Source organism: Psammomys obesus, unplaced genomic scaffold, assembly GCF_907164565.1.
Source record: "Psammomys obesus unplaced genomic scaffold, mPsaObe1.curated_primary_1811, whole genome shotgun sequence".
In the NCBI taxonomy this organism is placed as follows: domain Eukaryota; kingdom Metazoa; phylum Chordata; class Mammalia; order Rodentia; family Muridae; genus Psammomys; species Psammomys obesus.
Genome location: NW_026596091.1, coordinates 9,674,912 through 9,691,244, shown reverse-complemented (window position 1 = coordinate 9,691,244; position 16,333 = coordinate 9,674,912). Strand labels below are relative to the sequence as shown.

The window sequence follows — 16,333 nt, the reverse complement described above, 5'->3', positions numbered from 1 at the left end:
GTGTCTGTTCTAGGTTGTTTATTGTTTCAGAGTCCGTGGAAATGTATTATGGCTCTGAGAAACTGCCTTCTGCGGAGACTTCATGTTGATTGTGTGGTGTCCAATCAGCTCAGTAGTGTTGTGTTGGAAGGAAAACTTTAGCACAGGTGTTGATTGACAAACTGCTATTTTCTGTTTATCACAATTTGGGGGCTAATGGCTGCTGTTGCTGAATTTGTTTCTTTCAGGATCATAAACGTGAAGTAACTTGTGTGGCATACAATTGGAATGACTGCTACATTGCTTCTGGGTCTCTCAGTGGGGAGATTATCTTACACAGTGTAACCACTAATACATCCAGTACACCTTTTGGCCATGGAAGTAAGCAGGTATGGTGTTTTTGTTTTTTTTTTTTTTAATGAAGTTGATAACTTATATTTTTAATTATTTTACGTAAAAAAGTAAGTTTAAAATTTTTAACATTTAAAAATTTTATTTGGCTTTCTGGAAAATGCCTAGCTAATTTTTAATGGTAGTTTTTGAAAAAGAGGAAGTAAGCTAATATATACTAGAGTACTTGTATGAATTTACTTCTGTAGTTAAATAGTTTATCTTTCTATCCTATAACTGTTTTTCTAACAAAATGCACTTGTTTGTACTTAGTCCATTCCCTGCTAACATTATTTGAAAAATTCTAGAGATGGTTCCAGTAAGGTTAAATTTTAAGGTGAATATGTTGTGTTTGTGTTGTGCTTTGTATTCGGGAACATAAGAAACCTGTAAACATTTGCCTGGCTTTTTAGTAATGTAGAAACTAGTTATGGCCATGTGTATTTCATGCTCTGCTCTCAGTATTTTGCTAGAGTCCTATAACCTATGTAGAGGACTTGCCACGATTTGCTGTTTCACACCCAGTGGTCACTGAGTTACACTGCATGCTCCTCATGGAGGCTTTGACGTAGTACGTTGGTCTGAGCTTACAGTTAATTCCACTCCTTCAGTTCCCAGAACGGACTGACTCGAAGGTCCGCTGCTCTTGTAGCCTTGCTTCCTCTTGGCTCACTGTCTAGCTTGGTGGAAGCCATGAGTGATTACTTAAGATTGTGAATATCTGGAGCTTCTGGGCACAGTTGCAAGATATATTAATTTAAGGAAATGGCAATAGTGCCATGTCTTTCATATCTGTGACCATGGGTTCTTGGCCAGGTTTACAGTGTTAGGCACAGGTTCTCTCCTGTTGGTTCCCTCCTATTTGGACTTAAGTCCAAATAGACAACTGTCAGTTCACTCCCAAATATACGTGCCAATATTCCCCTGCTGTGGTATCCTGCTGGGCCAGTTGTCATTACAGCTGGGTAGGACTGTTGAGAACTTTCCTCCTTTGGCAGCTTACACAGCACCTTCTAGGACGATGTGAGCCCATCCTCAGGGAGGGGCCTTCCAGCTCCTGTCAGAACAGGCTTGATTCCTCAAGCCCTGAGACAAAAACATGCGGTGTTTTCAGCAGTAGGGTCTTACCTTCCAATTTTGGAGGGCAACAAAGGGCATTGGCCATAGCCTGTGCTGTCTGGGGGTCTTTTGGACTTCCCTGACCAATCGTCAGAAGGCAGTTTCATGCTTAGTACTGTGAAGTGGTGCTTCTTAACCTTACTGCTGTGATTTTGAATACAGTTCCTCATGTCGTGGGGTCCCCAACCATAACAGTTTTTCTTTTTTTTTTTAAGAGGGTTTCTCTGTGTGTAGCTTTGGCTGTCCTGGACTTGCTTTGTAGACCAGCCTGGCCTGGAACTCACAGAGATCCACCTGCCTCTGCCTTCCTGAGTGCTAGGATTACAGGTGTGTACCACCACACCTTGTTTAAAATTATTTTCATTGCTACTTTTTAACTAGTTTTGCTACTGTTATGAATCATACTCTTAGGCAACTTCTGTGAAAGGGTCATTTGACCCTTCAGAGTGGTCATGATCCACAGGTTGAGAACCATTTGTCTATGGCTTTTGGAAACATTATCACCTCAAGTGGTATAAGTTTATTTGGTCTGTGCCTGTGTGTGTGTGTATACGTACATATATGTAATTTTATGTAAACATAAAATAATACAATTCCCATTGGCTTTTTCAAGCATCTTCAAAGTTATTTAACCTCCTCCCTTTGTATTACCCTTCCTCCCTAGGTAAGGCCCTCCACTTCTGTTTTTTCCCTTTCCTTCTCCAAAGATCTGGGGTCCTACTATTCCCCCTGTAGGGCTCCTCCTCACTCCTTTCCTGTAGCCACAACTAGTAGATAAGACACTAGATGGAGGATGTAATGTTTATTCATATCCCTTTCTCACATGAAAAGAACAAAGCCCTTAAAATCTTAGGTGATGGATTGCAGCACAGTTAATTTTTCAGGGAATTTTAATTGATTAGTTTGCATCAGAAAACTGAATTAAGTTTTCTAGTTTGGGAAAACAGTAATGCACAGAGCTCATCTCCACTGTGAGTCCAAACCAGTCAGAACTTGAGCTTACCCTAGGCATGCTACCTCCTGGGGCAGTTTCACCTCTGCAGGAGCTGTAGTGGGCTTTGTATTTACTTTGCAGCACTAGGCTAAGAGATCAATGAGTGTCAGCTGCTGTAGGGAGTTTTTAATGAATTGTTATATCAAGACATTAAAATCACTTCTCTGATTTACTTCCTCAACATGGTTTAAACATCTTCAGTTTATGTACTCCCCTCAACTCTCTACTCCTCCTGGGACAAATGAGGTTGTTTTTTTTTTTTTTTTTTTTTTTATACACCATTTTATATTCTTTGGTAAGCTATACCATTAAGAGAAAAACACTTAGGCAAGGAAATAGAAGTTGGCCACTTTGTCCATAGAGATCAGTTCTATATCTCTTAGGAAAGTCAGTGTACTGATTCTGCATACTCTGGGTTTACGTCACATAATTGAAGTACTTGGGCATTTTTACATTAGCTTTTTCTTACAACTCAATTGCAGTTTACCTATTATTACCACAAGCACAGAATTGTCACTTGTATTTATTTAAAAATTCTCTTATACGCTTTCTTAAAACTCAATTAAGAGTTTAAACATATTAAGTACTCATTTAAAATTTTAAGTAGTTGATAAGAAAGTGTATCACACTGATGTTTTTAAATTCAGATATACCATTGTTCAGCTCAGTTTTATGTTGGTTGATTTTTACTGTGCCTAGGCTCTGGTTTATTGAGAAAAAGTAGTAGTTAGGATATATCCATGATCAAATTCAAAATTTTATTTTTGTTTTTATAAACAACCAAGTATTTGAAGTTGTACTAATCACCCAAATGGCTTTTTAGAGAAAGTGATAGATCTTTGGCATCTCACTGAATCTACACCAGACTGATATTCGTATCAGAAATGATGCTGCCTGAATATATTTAAAGTCTTACTTTGAAATGTCTGAGTTGAATTGAAGCTATTAGTTTTTGTCTTTCTCTAAGGAAAAAAGGAGCTGCACTGCTTCTGAGGAGCTGCTGGCTGAAGGCTTCCTAAGATGTAATTGCATGTCAACTCACTCAGTTTAACTCCTGTTGCCTTTTCCCAAGCAGTTAAAAATGTGGATCTGTGTTACAGATGCCTTAGATTAAAAAGAAAATTTTAGGTAAAGCAGATGAGATTTAAAAATATACCACAGTACATGTTTAAACCCATTTGTTTTCTTTAAGTGAAATTTTGTTTAATATATAGATTTTATAAATATTAATAAGCCTGCTTGAGTAGAGAGATGTTGTAAATGTAAGCAATTACCTTTTAAAATGATAATTATTTTGTAAAGAATGAGCTTAGGGCTGGGATATACCTCTGCTGTAGAAACACTATCAAGTCCTGAGTTGTATTCCTGGCACTCCAGAAATTTTTTAAGTATAATTTTCTTTGTATTTTACATGGATTTATACTAAATATGTGACTACAGAGCTTTATTTCTAGACTAAGCTTACAGGAGCATTAGTATAATTTATATTGGGGAAAATGTTTGATACGATAACACATCCTTAATAATCTTTGTATTTCCTTAGCATTTGTTATATTCTTACCTAGCCCCTGTATTATATTCTTAAGCAGTTTTATTATTATGTAAGTATAAAATAAGTTGATAATTTATACTTATTTTCAAAGATATTATTTATGTTTTTATTTTTTTAACATTAATGGAAATTATTTGAAAAGTATTATCTTATGTGTTTCCATATATAGCTTTGTCTTTCTTACACAGTAATTTTCTTTGTCTAAACTGGTTTTCTGCCTTTTGTCATTGTATTGTGTCCCAGTTATGCTTACATTAATCCTCCTAACTAATCTTCATTGTTTGTATGCGTTTTACTACTTTATGTCACTGTTTACCAAAAGATTCTTCTGTTCTAGATCTTTTCCCAATTTTTTATAATCACAACCAGCACTATATTTTAATAATATTAGGGAAATCTCTTATGATTTTGACTTTTTTTGATAAAATTTAGGAGCAGGTTCACTGTTAGTTGCAGACAGTGAGGGCCACCAGAGCCATCATTAGTCCTGAGGTATCTGGTTCTTTGACTTTCTCTGAAGGTACCAACAGGCAGCAGATGTTCTGAGCTCTGTGAATCTAAATAAAGATCAGTGAGTAGGAGGTTTAATGAATAATATTTCTCCTGTTCCTGTCTTAATTCAGTTAGGAGCATCTTATCTTCAGAATGTAAGATGCCTGGCAAAGGGAAAGAAAACAAAAAGTAAGTTTGCAAAGGACAAATTAACCCAGCAGACAGATTCCCAGTCTGTTCTCTGTAGGTTAATAATTGAATCTGCCAGAAAGAACCGACAGTAGATTAACCAGAGGAAAGGTATGCAGGCTCATTACATACAAGCACCTAAGAATCTTGAAAGAACTAAAGGTGAAACTCAAGCTGTGGGATCCATGGTCCCCAGCAACATCTTTAATAGACAGCCTCAAGTCACCATATAACAGCCTGCTTATTCATGTACATGATCAGGAGCCTTTAACTGCCTCCATGCTGCCCCTGTCCCCAAGCAAAAACAGTGATTGGGTATGTGGATCTTATTTAAACTGTGCACCTTACTCTTAGATCAGTAACTCAGAACTGCTGCATGTGCTTGAGTCTCTAGGCTCTGTCCATTTAAGGCTGATGAACTGTAGCTGAACCACAAGCCCACAAGCTGAAGAGGTGGCCCAGAAAGCAAGTTAACAATGTTTCTGGTGTTCAGCTGTTTAGAATCCCCAGGGAACACCAGACAAAAAAATACTTAAACTTTGAAAAATAAGTGTTACATAAAAATGACAAAATAGAAACTACATTTTAAAAAAAAAAGGAAACTTTCAAACTTAGGTATCCAGCAAGTGCCAGGTCTAGGAAACTACAGTAGTCCTCGATCTTTGATTTCAAAACCTCAAAGATATAAAATACAGTAAAATACAAAATTAATGTTTTACAGACCGTGGGGAAAAAACAGCAAAGGACTGTCATTTAAAGCAGTGGTTCTCAACCTGTAGGTTACAACCCTGCACATCTGTATTTACATTATAATTCATAACAGCAAAATTACAGTTATAAAGTAGCAATGAAATAATTTTATGGTTGGGGACCCACTACAACATGAAGAATGGTGTTAAAGTGTCACAGTGTTAGGAAGGTTGAAAACTACTCATTTAAAGCATTCTTTTATTTTGTGATTTTTGACTGTGGAATACAGTAGAATGTTAGTTCTTTTAAAGTAACAGAATTAATAATGATCAAGAATGCATAATTTATATTATAAAAATCTTAATTTGATTAAATAGTGTATGTGTTTACTTAGTAATCCAGTGAGATTTGGCAGCTGTTGTGCTTCAACATGGAGAAGGAAGACGGTGAGCTGAAAGAACTTCTTAGATTGATAAATGAGTTTGTGGGAGGATGAATGGGCCCAAGGACCAGGCAGTGGTAACTTGGGAAAGAGTTCCACTGGCATCTGGGGAGATGCCACAAGTTAGGGTGAAATAGGGACTGATGTTCTCTGAACAGCTCTCAGAAGATAGAATGGAATTATGTCCAGAGTAGACAAGGGTAGACCTTTGTGCCTTCTCAGTGATGAACGTCTCTAGTTAGTAGCTTTGGTGTTAACCAGAGAGAAAGATCCAAGGATCTGAAAGGATTTCATTCTTTCTGGAGGAGTGCCCTTGGCTAGGTAAGGGAAATATGGAATGCTGAAACCCCACCTCTACCTCCCTGAACTGGAGAGGAGAGTCCAGAGGTGGAAGGGCGTATCCAGAAGCCTTAAGACTTTCTCAGAGATCTGTAGCCTAGGTCTCTGACAGGAAAAGAATCAACAACACTAAAAAGAAGTGGAGAAAATATGTGCAGTGTACATCAGCATTTATGGCCTTACTTTAAGAACAGCTGTAAATTAGCATTTAAAATTCTTAATATCTCAATAGAAAATAGGCAAAGTAGATTCATAGACAATTCATAAGAAAAATAAATAATGCTTACTTAGTATTCTCAACCTAGTATCTGAAGAGCATTGAACAACAGAAATATAAATTATCTCAAATTAACAACTTAAGAAAATGATAGATTTGTTGGAAACTGGAGGAGATAAATTGGTATAGATGTTCATTTTTATATTATCCAGCTGTAAAATCAAATGGAAGACCTTTTAATGACATGACTGTGTCATAGTAGAATGTAATCCCAGCTAGTGGTTCTATTCCACTGTACTCACATGTATAGAAAGGTGTACTTTAAGGAGTTTTTCTATAGTAGCTAAGATTACTGATGAATTTATTCTCTTATTACTTAAATTTTCTTCCAAGTACCTATAGTGGATATGAGAATTAACTTTGATACTTAAAGTGCCAGACAAGATAATTGCTTAATAAGTTAGGTGCTGCTCATACCAAAGTACATTATTAATTTTACATGGTGTAGCAGATTAGTACTTTGTTTATCTGGGATCATGGCCAATGTCTTAATATTCTAAAGAGATAATGGTTTAATAGATGTTGAAAGAGCAGAAGTGATATTTTCAAAGGAGTAAAGAATAGATGTTTAACATACATTTATGGGTCTTAAAAATATATGTTCATATTGCTCATCAAGTTGAAGATCCAGACATAAATCACACAACTAATTTATACACCTCACTTTTGATAAACCAGAAATGCACACTGGAAAACAGTATCTTCAACAAATGGTGCTGATCTAACTGGATGGCTATATATAGAAGAATGCAAATAGATCTGTATATCTCACCCTGCACAAAACTCAACTCCAAATGGATCAAAGACCTAAACATAAGGCCAGATACACTGAATCTGATACAAAAGAAAGTGCCGAGTAGCTTGAACTTATTGGTACAGGAAAAGACTTTCTGAACATAGCACCATTAGCACAAGCACTAAGATTGACAATTAATAAATTTTCTTAACTTGATAAAACTAAAAAGTTTCTGTAAAACAATGAACAACAGCATTTGGACAAAGTGGCAGCATACAGAATGGGAAAGTATTTTTACCAACTGTGTATCCAAATAGAGTGCTAATGTTCAAAATATATAAAGGACTCAAAAAACTGGACCTCAAGCAAATAGCTCAATTTAAAAATGGGGTACAGATCTATAAACAGAATTCTCAAAAAAGGAAACTCAAGTGGCTGAGAAACACTTAAATGGTCAAAAATCCTGACTTGTCAGGGAAATGCAAATAATCATACTCCAGTCAGAATGGCCAAGATAAATAAATTCATTGCTCATGTGGCGAGGATGTGAGAATGCAAACTTATTCAGCTACCATGGAAATCAGTGTGGTGGTTTCTCGGGAAAATGGGAATTGATTTTCTTCAAGATCCAGCTATACCAGTCTTGGACATATACCTAAAGAATGTTTCATCTTATTACAGAGACACTTGCTTAGGTCTGTTAATTGCTGCTCTGTTCATAATAGCCAGAAATTGGAAGCAAGCTAGACATCTTGTCAACAGATGAATGGATAAAGAAAATGCAGTACATTTATACAACTCCATCATTAAAGAAACTGAAATCATGAAATTGACAGGTAAATGTGTGGAATTAGGAAAAAAAAAAAAAACCATCTTGAGCAAGGTAACCCAGACCCGGAAAGAAAAATGCATGTATTCATTTATATGTGGATGTTAGTTAAGTCAAAGTTAAACAAACTATAATATATGGAATCACAGAGGTTGTTTCTCAACCTTCCTAATACTGCAACCCTTTAATACAGTTCCTCATATTGTGGTGACCCCCCCAACCATAAAACTATTTTTGTTGCCCCTTCATAGCAATAATTTTGCTAACGTTATGAACCATAATATAAATATCTGATATGCAGGATGGTCTTTGGTAATCCCTGTGAAATAGTTTTCAAAGGGGTTGATACCCACAGATTGAGAACTTCTGTGTAGAGTAAGGGACTGGGGAATGATGCATCTCCCTAGGGCTGGGAAATTGAGTAGATAGTTATGGATGAATGGTGGTTGGAGTTGGGGTGGGGACTAGAACAGGAGAATCAAATAGAGAGGGGAAGAGAAAGGGGAATGAGGGAAAGAATATGGGGAGGGGGAAGGAGAGCTAAATTGAGGGCCATTTGAGGGGTTGTATAGATACCTAATACAGTAGAAGCTTTCTAAAGTGTGTACGTACGTGTGTGTGTGTGTAAGAGATGGAGAGAGACTGTGTGTGCGTTCTAAGTGAAATTGCCAAATACTGTGGGAGACACCTCCAACTGGACATGTCTCATCACTAAATGAAGTTTTAGTACTGGTACAGTAGTGCAGTGGAGTTCAAAGCTTGTGGGAGTAATCAATTTGATTTAAGGCCTACTCTATACGTGATGCTGCTTGGGTGAACAAGAACTTGAGACTGACTAGCCCAGGGACTTAGGGGAAAAGTAAATACTACTGTTGTATAAAAGGAATGAAACAATAAAATGACTCCTAATGACATTCTGCTATACTCTTGATCAGTGCCTTGCTCAGCCATCAACAGAGAAGCTTCCCGCTGCAGCAGATGGGAACCAATACAGAGACCAACAGCCAGATACTATGCAGCAAAGCAAGAGTGAGAGACCTTGGAGCCCTCTACCCTAATTGGGGTGACTCTATCAAATCCTTCCAGTTAGGGCTCAGAGAACCCTGTGGAGAAGGAAGTGGAAAGAGTTTCAGACCCTGAGGGGAGGGAGGACAACAAGGAAATAAAGCCTCAGAAACACAGTAGGCTCAAGGCATATATGTACTCAGACGGAGGCAGCATGTATGGGACCTACAAGGGCCTGAGCCAGATGGGGTCTGAGAGCTGAAAAGAATGGGCATATGCCCCCATCTCTAGCCCAGAAGATGTTGATGACCACTTGTGAATGAAAAATGAGTTTTCTCCAAGGAAGTCTTACAGGGGAAACAAATCAGTTACTCTGAGGCATAGGGTATGATAGGGTATGGCCATAGTAGATGGCCAACTGAAAACGAAGTTAGGCATTTTTGAGGTTCCTGTCTCATAATGTCATGTTGAGGCTTTTTAATTTTTTAAAAATTTTTACTTTTGTTTTATGTATTAATTTGCCCTAAGATTTTGCTGTGTGATTTTGTTGGGTTCCCGAATGTTCGATCAAGTATATCTGTGTGTCTATATCTGTTTCTTGTGTCTTTTCTTGGCCCCTCTTTCTTCTGTTTTGTCCTATTCTGATATGTTTGTTTTTGTTTTATTATTAGCACTGTTAATTATGATAACGATAGAAATCTGAAAACAGTATTTTAGGAAAGGTAGGTATAATTCAATCAATTTTCTGGTCCAGATAAACTGGAAAGGAGGCCTGTCTTCTGATGGGACTTACTGTTGAAACAATGTCCAGCACTGCCCTCAGGCTGATGTTTCCAAGAGGAGGTTTAGCCTGTCTTGTCTAGAGGTTGCCAATCCCTCCGTTGTACTTAGAGCTTACTGTGTTGCTTTTTGTGTTGGATCATCAGCTCCACAGGCCCACACAGACCAATACATGCCAGTGTCTAAGGGTTATAGAGGAACAGAGCGCAAAGTAACTTCACTCTCTCCACTTGTTCTCCTGTGATTTGACTGTGGTTGGGAACCTGTGTTTATGGTGACTTTTCTATCCCTCGTTAATTAATGTAGTCAGTGTCGCTGTGTTACATTAGCAGTTTTCCTCTGAAATGGAGGAGATTGAAGAAGCTGTATTCTCCAAAATGATAAAATAATGACAGATACTCAACTAACAGAGTATTTAAATGTTGCAGGGTCGTCTTATAAGCACACTAAATATCATGGTGGAGTTTGTGACCAAAGCATGTCTGTCTTTTATTAACTCAGAGGATACCTAGCCTGGCGTAGACAGAGTTGGTGGAGTTTAGTCGTGTTCATGAATGTTGCAGTCACATCAGTTCCTTTCTTTATCTTGCAGCCTGTCCGGCACGTGAAGTACTCCTTGTTTAGGAAGTCTCTCCTGGGCAGCGTTTCAGATAACGGAGTAGTGACTCTCTGGGATGTGAACAGTCAGAGTTCATACCATAGCTTTGACAGTACACACAAAGCTCCAGCCTCAGGCATCTGCTTCTCTCCTGTCAATGAATTACTGTTTGTGACCATAGGCCTGGACAAAAGAATCATCCTTTATGACACTTCAAGTAAGAAGTAAGTGTGTTGTCATGAGTGTCTGCTTTGAGACAGGGTCTCACATAGCCATGGTAGGCCTCAAACTTGTCAGATAGCTAAAGATGACCTTGAACTTCTGATCCTCTTGTGGGCTGCTGGGATTACAGGTATATGTCGCCACACCCAGAATATGTGGTGCTTAGGATCAAACCTAGGGTTTTATGCATGCTAGGCAAGCACTGTATCCACTGTATTCACTACATTCCTAGCCCTAGCACATCCTTACTTTAGTGACAGCTATTTCATTAACAGATGTGTTTGTGGCTTACACAGGTATCTGATTACTATTAAGGGGATCTGATATTTGTGCATTTGATGTATCCAATACAGACATTTTCGGTTTTCTTAGACAGAAGCGACTGGCATGGACATTAGAGTACTTTTAGACCATGAGTGTTGAGAGAGACAGAGATAGACAGAAAGAGAGAAAATCTTCATTGAACATCTTTATTTTATCAGTCTTAAGATTCTTTTGTAAAATAAAAATATACTTTTTAAAAGCAATTTTGTTTTAAAATTCTTTTCTGTATTGAAGTTTCTAAGCTAATTACAATTTGGCCTTTGTTATGGAGTGCTGCTCTGAGCATTAATATATTTCAGCACTGTCCTGGGTTTCTCCCCTCTAAGCCGAGGGGCATTTGCTAAGTACGATAGTCTCCAGACAGCATCACATATCCCTAAGAAATATTGCCCCTGCTTAGGTAGATAAGATTTGAACCATTCAAATTCTGCTTTTGTGATAACTGTGCTTAATTTAGAATTAAAAAAAAAATGGCTGCTAGAATTTAATCAGTGCTAAGCAGTATTTAAAGATCATGTAGAATGCTGATGTACTCTACGTTACTGTGGGGGAAGATACCAAATTCTGGCCTTGTGGCAGTACCCCAGTAGTTACTGTGACCTGTTTCACCATCTTCTATTTTAAAACAATTCACTGACAGCCTCTACTTCAGCAAGCCGTTTTTGTTTTGTTTTGTTTTTCTTCTTCTGTGGTACCAGATAGACCAGCAAAGAGCACATCAGTTTCCCTTGGCTGGCTGAGGTCCAGCCACATGAACTTTATTGCTTTTAGCTTTTTGGTCAAGAGATGTACAGCTGAGAACAGAGGAACATCTGCTCCTGTGGAAGGTCGAAGTACCCCAGGGACAAGCAGGCCACTAAGTTGAAACTGGATACGTGGTGCCTGCTCAGCCCTGAGGCTGGCTGCCAGTCATCACATTGGCTGTCACAGTCTACCTGCTCCAGGAAATAGGAGATCTACCTGAAAAATGTAAACTATGCCTTGGTGGTGTGAGAGGAAAACTGGATTAGAATGTTCCGTTTGTTACGGGTCATTTTGTTAGCTGTGTGTCTCTAAGACATATTTCAAACTGCTTTACACAAGTATTTGGGGAATGTGCTGTTTGAGCAGATCTGACTTGGTGTTTTTGATGAATTGGTTGTCATCTTAGCTTATATTCCTGTGGACACTAATGTATGGCATATTCTCCTGCTTTTCCAAAGGCTAGTGAAAACTTTAGTGGCCGACGCTCCTCTCACTGCAGTGGATTTTATGCCGGATGGAGCCACTCTGGCTATTGGGTCTTCCCGTGGGAAAATATATCAGTATGACTTAAGGATGCTGAAATCACCCGTGAAAACCATCAATGCCCACAAGACATCTGTGCAATGTATAGCATTTCAGTACTCCACATCTCTGACGAAGGTGAGCTACTGTTTTTAACATTTTCTAATTTACTAAAAATTCCTAGCTCAGAAATGGGTAATTGTCTTGTCAACTAATCACAGCGTTGTCTTGCTTCATGGTGACATTAGACATAGTTTTAGAATAAATCCATTTGAGACTTGATTTGAAGTTCTTTGGTGTTTAATTCTTCTGTACACTCTAATCAAGGTTATTTTAAAATACATTGTTGTTTAGAGCAAAATTCAGATATACCAGCAATCTTCAGATTTATAAGAAGAAAAATTAAGTTTTTAATTTAGCAGGGCACTTATAAAATATTAATGTATGACACATTAGTAACCTGAGCCTTTAAACATTCTATCCCATCCAGGCGAGTTTAAATAAAGGCTGCTCAAATAAGACCCCAGCAGTGAACAAGCGGAGCAGCAGCACTGCTGCTGCCCAGAGTTCTGGAGCTGTCAGAGAAGCACCCGCCCCTTCCATTGCCACAGTGCTCCCACAGCCCGTGACGACAGCTGTGGGCAAAGGAGCAGTGGCTGCTCAGGACGAAGCAGGTAATTTTGCTTATGCCGAGTGATCTGAGGGCTTTGTCTTTCTCCCAAAACTAGCACTTTCTTCAAGAACTTGGGACTCATTTGAGTACTTAGGCAAAACTGATTAGCAGCTAGCATTGAAAAAAAGAAGCTTATTAACTTCGCCTTGTTAAAGAGCTCTTGAGAGCACTTTCTTCAGCTGAATTTCTGTTGTGAGAAAGTTTAGTGACTATTTTAGACATGGAATACTAGAAGTCATTTGTCCTTAACACTCCCTCAGACTGGTTGATTTTCTTATACGTCATAAGCAGAGAGTAGGAACCTCAATGCTGTCTGGTTTAACCTTATAGTCAAAAAAGTAAAACATCAAAGACAAGATGAAGAGCTATTCATGGTTCTTTTTAAATTTTTTGTACAATTTATATATTATTTATATAATAATTATTATATATGTCATTATATGTCCTGATGAAGCTGCTTCCCTCAACTCCTCCCAGTTGCACCCTCCCTCTCTCTTGGTTCTTTATGTTTCATATCTCAAAATGAAAAGGGAATCAGGTGGTAGGATAAATATTTTGAAATGCTGACTAGTGCCTGGCACACATTAAACTGTCATTTGTTAACTGAAAGTTAATAGTGTGTAGGTGATCTCTAATGATCATCCTGTTGACCCTGCTAGGTCAGAGGAAGGTGCAGTGTAGTGGCTGTGCTGCGCGTTGCCTGTAATACCGTATATTCAGTGATGCAAGTACCTTGGCTTACCTTGCAGGTCAAGTGCTTGCTCTTCAGTGTGAATTTACTACTTCTAAGTAGCTGCAGAACTTTGATGTGCAGACGTTGGAAGGGTGAAGTAGCGGTTTTCATTATTGGTTTCCTCTGACAGCCTGTGTCACTCTTACAGAATAGTCACAACATACAGAAAAATGACTAGGTCCGTTTCTAAGAACTTGGAGACAAACACTGTGGCTGTTTACTTGGAGGAAATTATTTTTTAAATATAACTGAATAATGTCTATTAAAATCCTGAATTGGCTGTATTACAAAGCTTTTCCGTGAGTTTCCTGAGTGATTCTGCTTTTTGTTTTGAAAAGCCCTTCATTGACAGATTCTGCTGCTTTTCTTGATGCTCAGTTTTAAAATTTTAACAACATGGGTAATGCTTGTTTTATAATCTAGCTTCCAAGTTAGCAGCTATTTAGGTGTATGTAATAACACTGACTCTTGTATCTAATTCTTCCAAGGCTTGCTTCGAAGCAAAAATACTGATTCTTTATCCAAGGAAACAGATGGTGGAAAAAGTCAAGAGTTCTCCAGCTTTGATGATACTGGGAAAAGTAGTTTAGGTGACATGTTCTCACCTATTAGAGATGGTAAGTGTATTCAGATACGGCATAGTCTCTTGCTGCTGTTAGATATGGGTCTGAATCATACAGTGGTTCATTTCCTCAGGTCTTGAGTTGGATCTTTCCTGGATCTTCTCACATGGTAACATGTGAGAAGTTACCATGCTAATGCCGCCTTTGTACATACATTATCTCCTCCACCTGCATCCACCCAAGGTTCTCTGTGTAGCCCTGGCTGTCCCAGATTCACTTTGTAGGCCAGGCTGCCCTCGAACTCACAGAGGTCTGCCTGCCTCCCCGAGTGCTGGGATTACAGGAATGTGCCACTGTGTCTGGCTGCCAACATAATTTCTTAAGGAAATTTCTACCACTATAAGCAATCTCTGACTTACATCTACTTCAAATAAACCTCCCTAGAATTTCGGGTGTTTGGTATGTAAAAGTAAAGATTACTAGTATTTATTTGCTATTCAGTGTTTTCATGGCTAGGTAATGACTGCCTCTTTCTGATACACTTGTCCATGATAATTTCGTGTGTATGGTATATCATCTCTGCCATTACCCTGTAGATGTCACCATTGAAAAGAAGCCTTTGCCTCCTTGATGTGTGGGCACAACATATGCCGTCGTCCAGCTGTGCTTCTTCTGTTCTTCTGAGGCTCACACTCCTTAATGGCTTTAGTGCTAATAGCAGTATCAGTGATCCAGGCAGATATCTGAAGAGCAGTTTGACAGTTAAATTATTCATATTTTCTGGCCTGTTAATTCCATTTCTACCAATTTACCTCAGAAAATATTCAGAGACATCTGTAAGATTTGTGTTTACTGTTTTATTTATAATGGAAAGCCAAAAAGAATCTTAATGTTCTTAGTAGAGGATTTAAATACACACACAAGAAAGAGCAACTTTTGTATTTAAGACTGAAAGGGGGCTTTTTTTTTTTTTTTCATTTTTGTTAGTGTTTTGTTTTTGTTTATTGAGACAGGGTTTTTCTGTGTAGGCCTGGCTGCCCTGGAACTCACTCTGTAGACCAGGCTGACCTCAAACTCAGAGATCTGCTTGACTCTGCCTTCTGAGTGCTGGGATTAAAGGCGTGAGCAACCACTGCCCAGCTATGAAGCAGTGATTAAGGAAAGCCAGGACAAATATAATGCTTGTTTTTGTTGATGAGGAATTGGTCTTAGTCTCAAGGGTAAAATTCATAATCTTTGTGCGTCAGCTTCTTTATCTGTTAAATAAAAATTATTTTTATATTAAGAGGAATCCAAGAGCTAAAAAAGTCTGTGTGTGTGTGCTCACGTGTGTGTGTGTGTGTATGTGTATGTATGTGTGTGTGTTTGTGCGCGCGCGTGCGTACATGTGTGCATGTGAGTGGAGAGAGTGTGAGTCTGGAGTGTATCAGTATGTATGTATGAATGTAGTTACTGGATGAATACACGTGCAGATAGGCAAGGTTTCTGATCAGGTAATCGTTGACTTATTGGCCATTTGTTTTTCTGGTGTATTTTCTAGTATGTTTGCTTATTTTTCTGTTAATGTGCTGACATTGAGTTCACAGTTTTTGTTATATATTGGTAAAATGAATAATTGCAATATTGCAGTAGTCTGTGATTCGAGTTAGTATTAATAAAGCCATGTGTTTTTATAACATTGTAATACTTGTAAAATATTATTTCTGTTAATTACTCAAAGAACTTTGTGAGATAATCAAGGCATTATTTCTAGTGTAAATATGTAAAAATTAAAGATTAACTCTATTGGAAGCTTGTCCCAAATCAGATAGATACCAAATGGAATAAGTGAAACTGGGTTGTTGAACGTGAGCACCCATTTTTTACGGCTTGTTCATGCAATGCTGTCTTCTTTTCGTGACCCTGGGATGATCCTGCATATTTGCTATTCTGTAGGGAACTAAGAGAAGGAGAGGGAGAAGGGAGACTTGAACCAGGCTCATGTTGATGCTTGACTTCACACATGCTCAGGAGTGCCAGGCTCTGTACTCTCTCTTGAGACGGTGAATAGAAGCCCAAGTTGCTACAGCTTTTTGCTTTCTTTCTTTCTTTCTTTCTTTCTTTCTTTCTTTCTTTCTTTCTTTCTTTCTTTCTTTCTTTCT

The 16,333-nt window shown here is 38.2% G+C and overlaps 1 protein-coding gene across 2 annotated transcripts in view; it reads left to right on the top strand.

Annotated features, from left to right (window-relative positions):
- The window catches only part of Nedd1 (NEDD1 gamma-tubulin ring complex targeting factor), a 41,577-nt gene that overhangs the window by 12,592 nt on the left and 12,652 nt on the right, over window positions 1-16,333 (top strand). For both annotated transcript variants that reach the window (XM_055627823.1, XM_055627822.1), the window contains exons 5-9: window positions 228-368; window positions 10,406-10,635; window positions 12,160-12,361; window positions 12,714-12,897; window positions 14,118-14,246. In XM_055627823.1, the coding sequence (XP_055483798.1) occupies window positions 228-368; window positions 10,406-10,635; window positions 12,160-12,361; window positions 12,714-12,897; window positions 14,118-14,246 (886 nt within the window). The remainder of the gene's footprint in view (window positions 1-227; window positions 369-10,405; window positions 10,636-12,159; window positions 12,362-12,713; window positions 12,898-14,117; window positions 14,247-16,333) is intronic.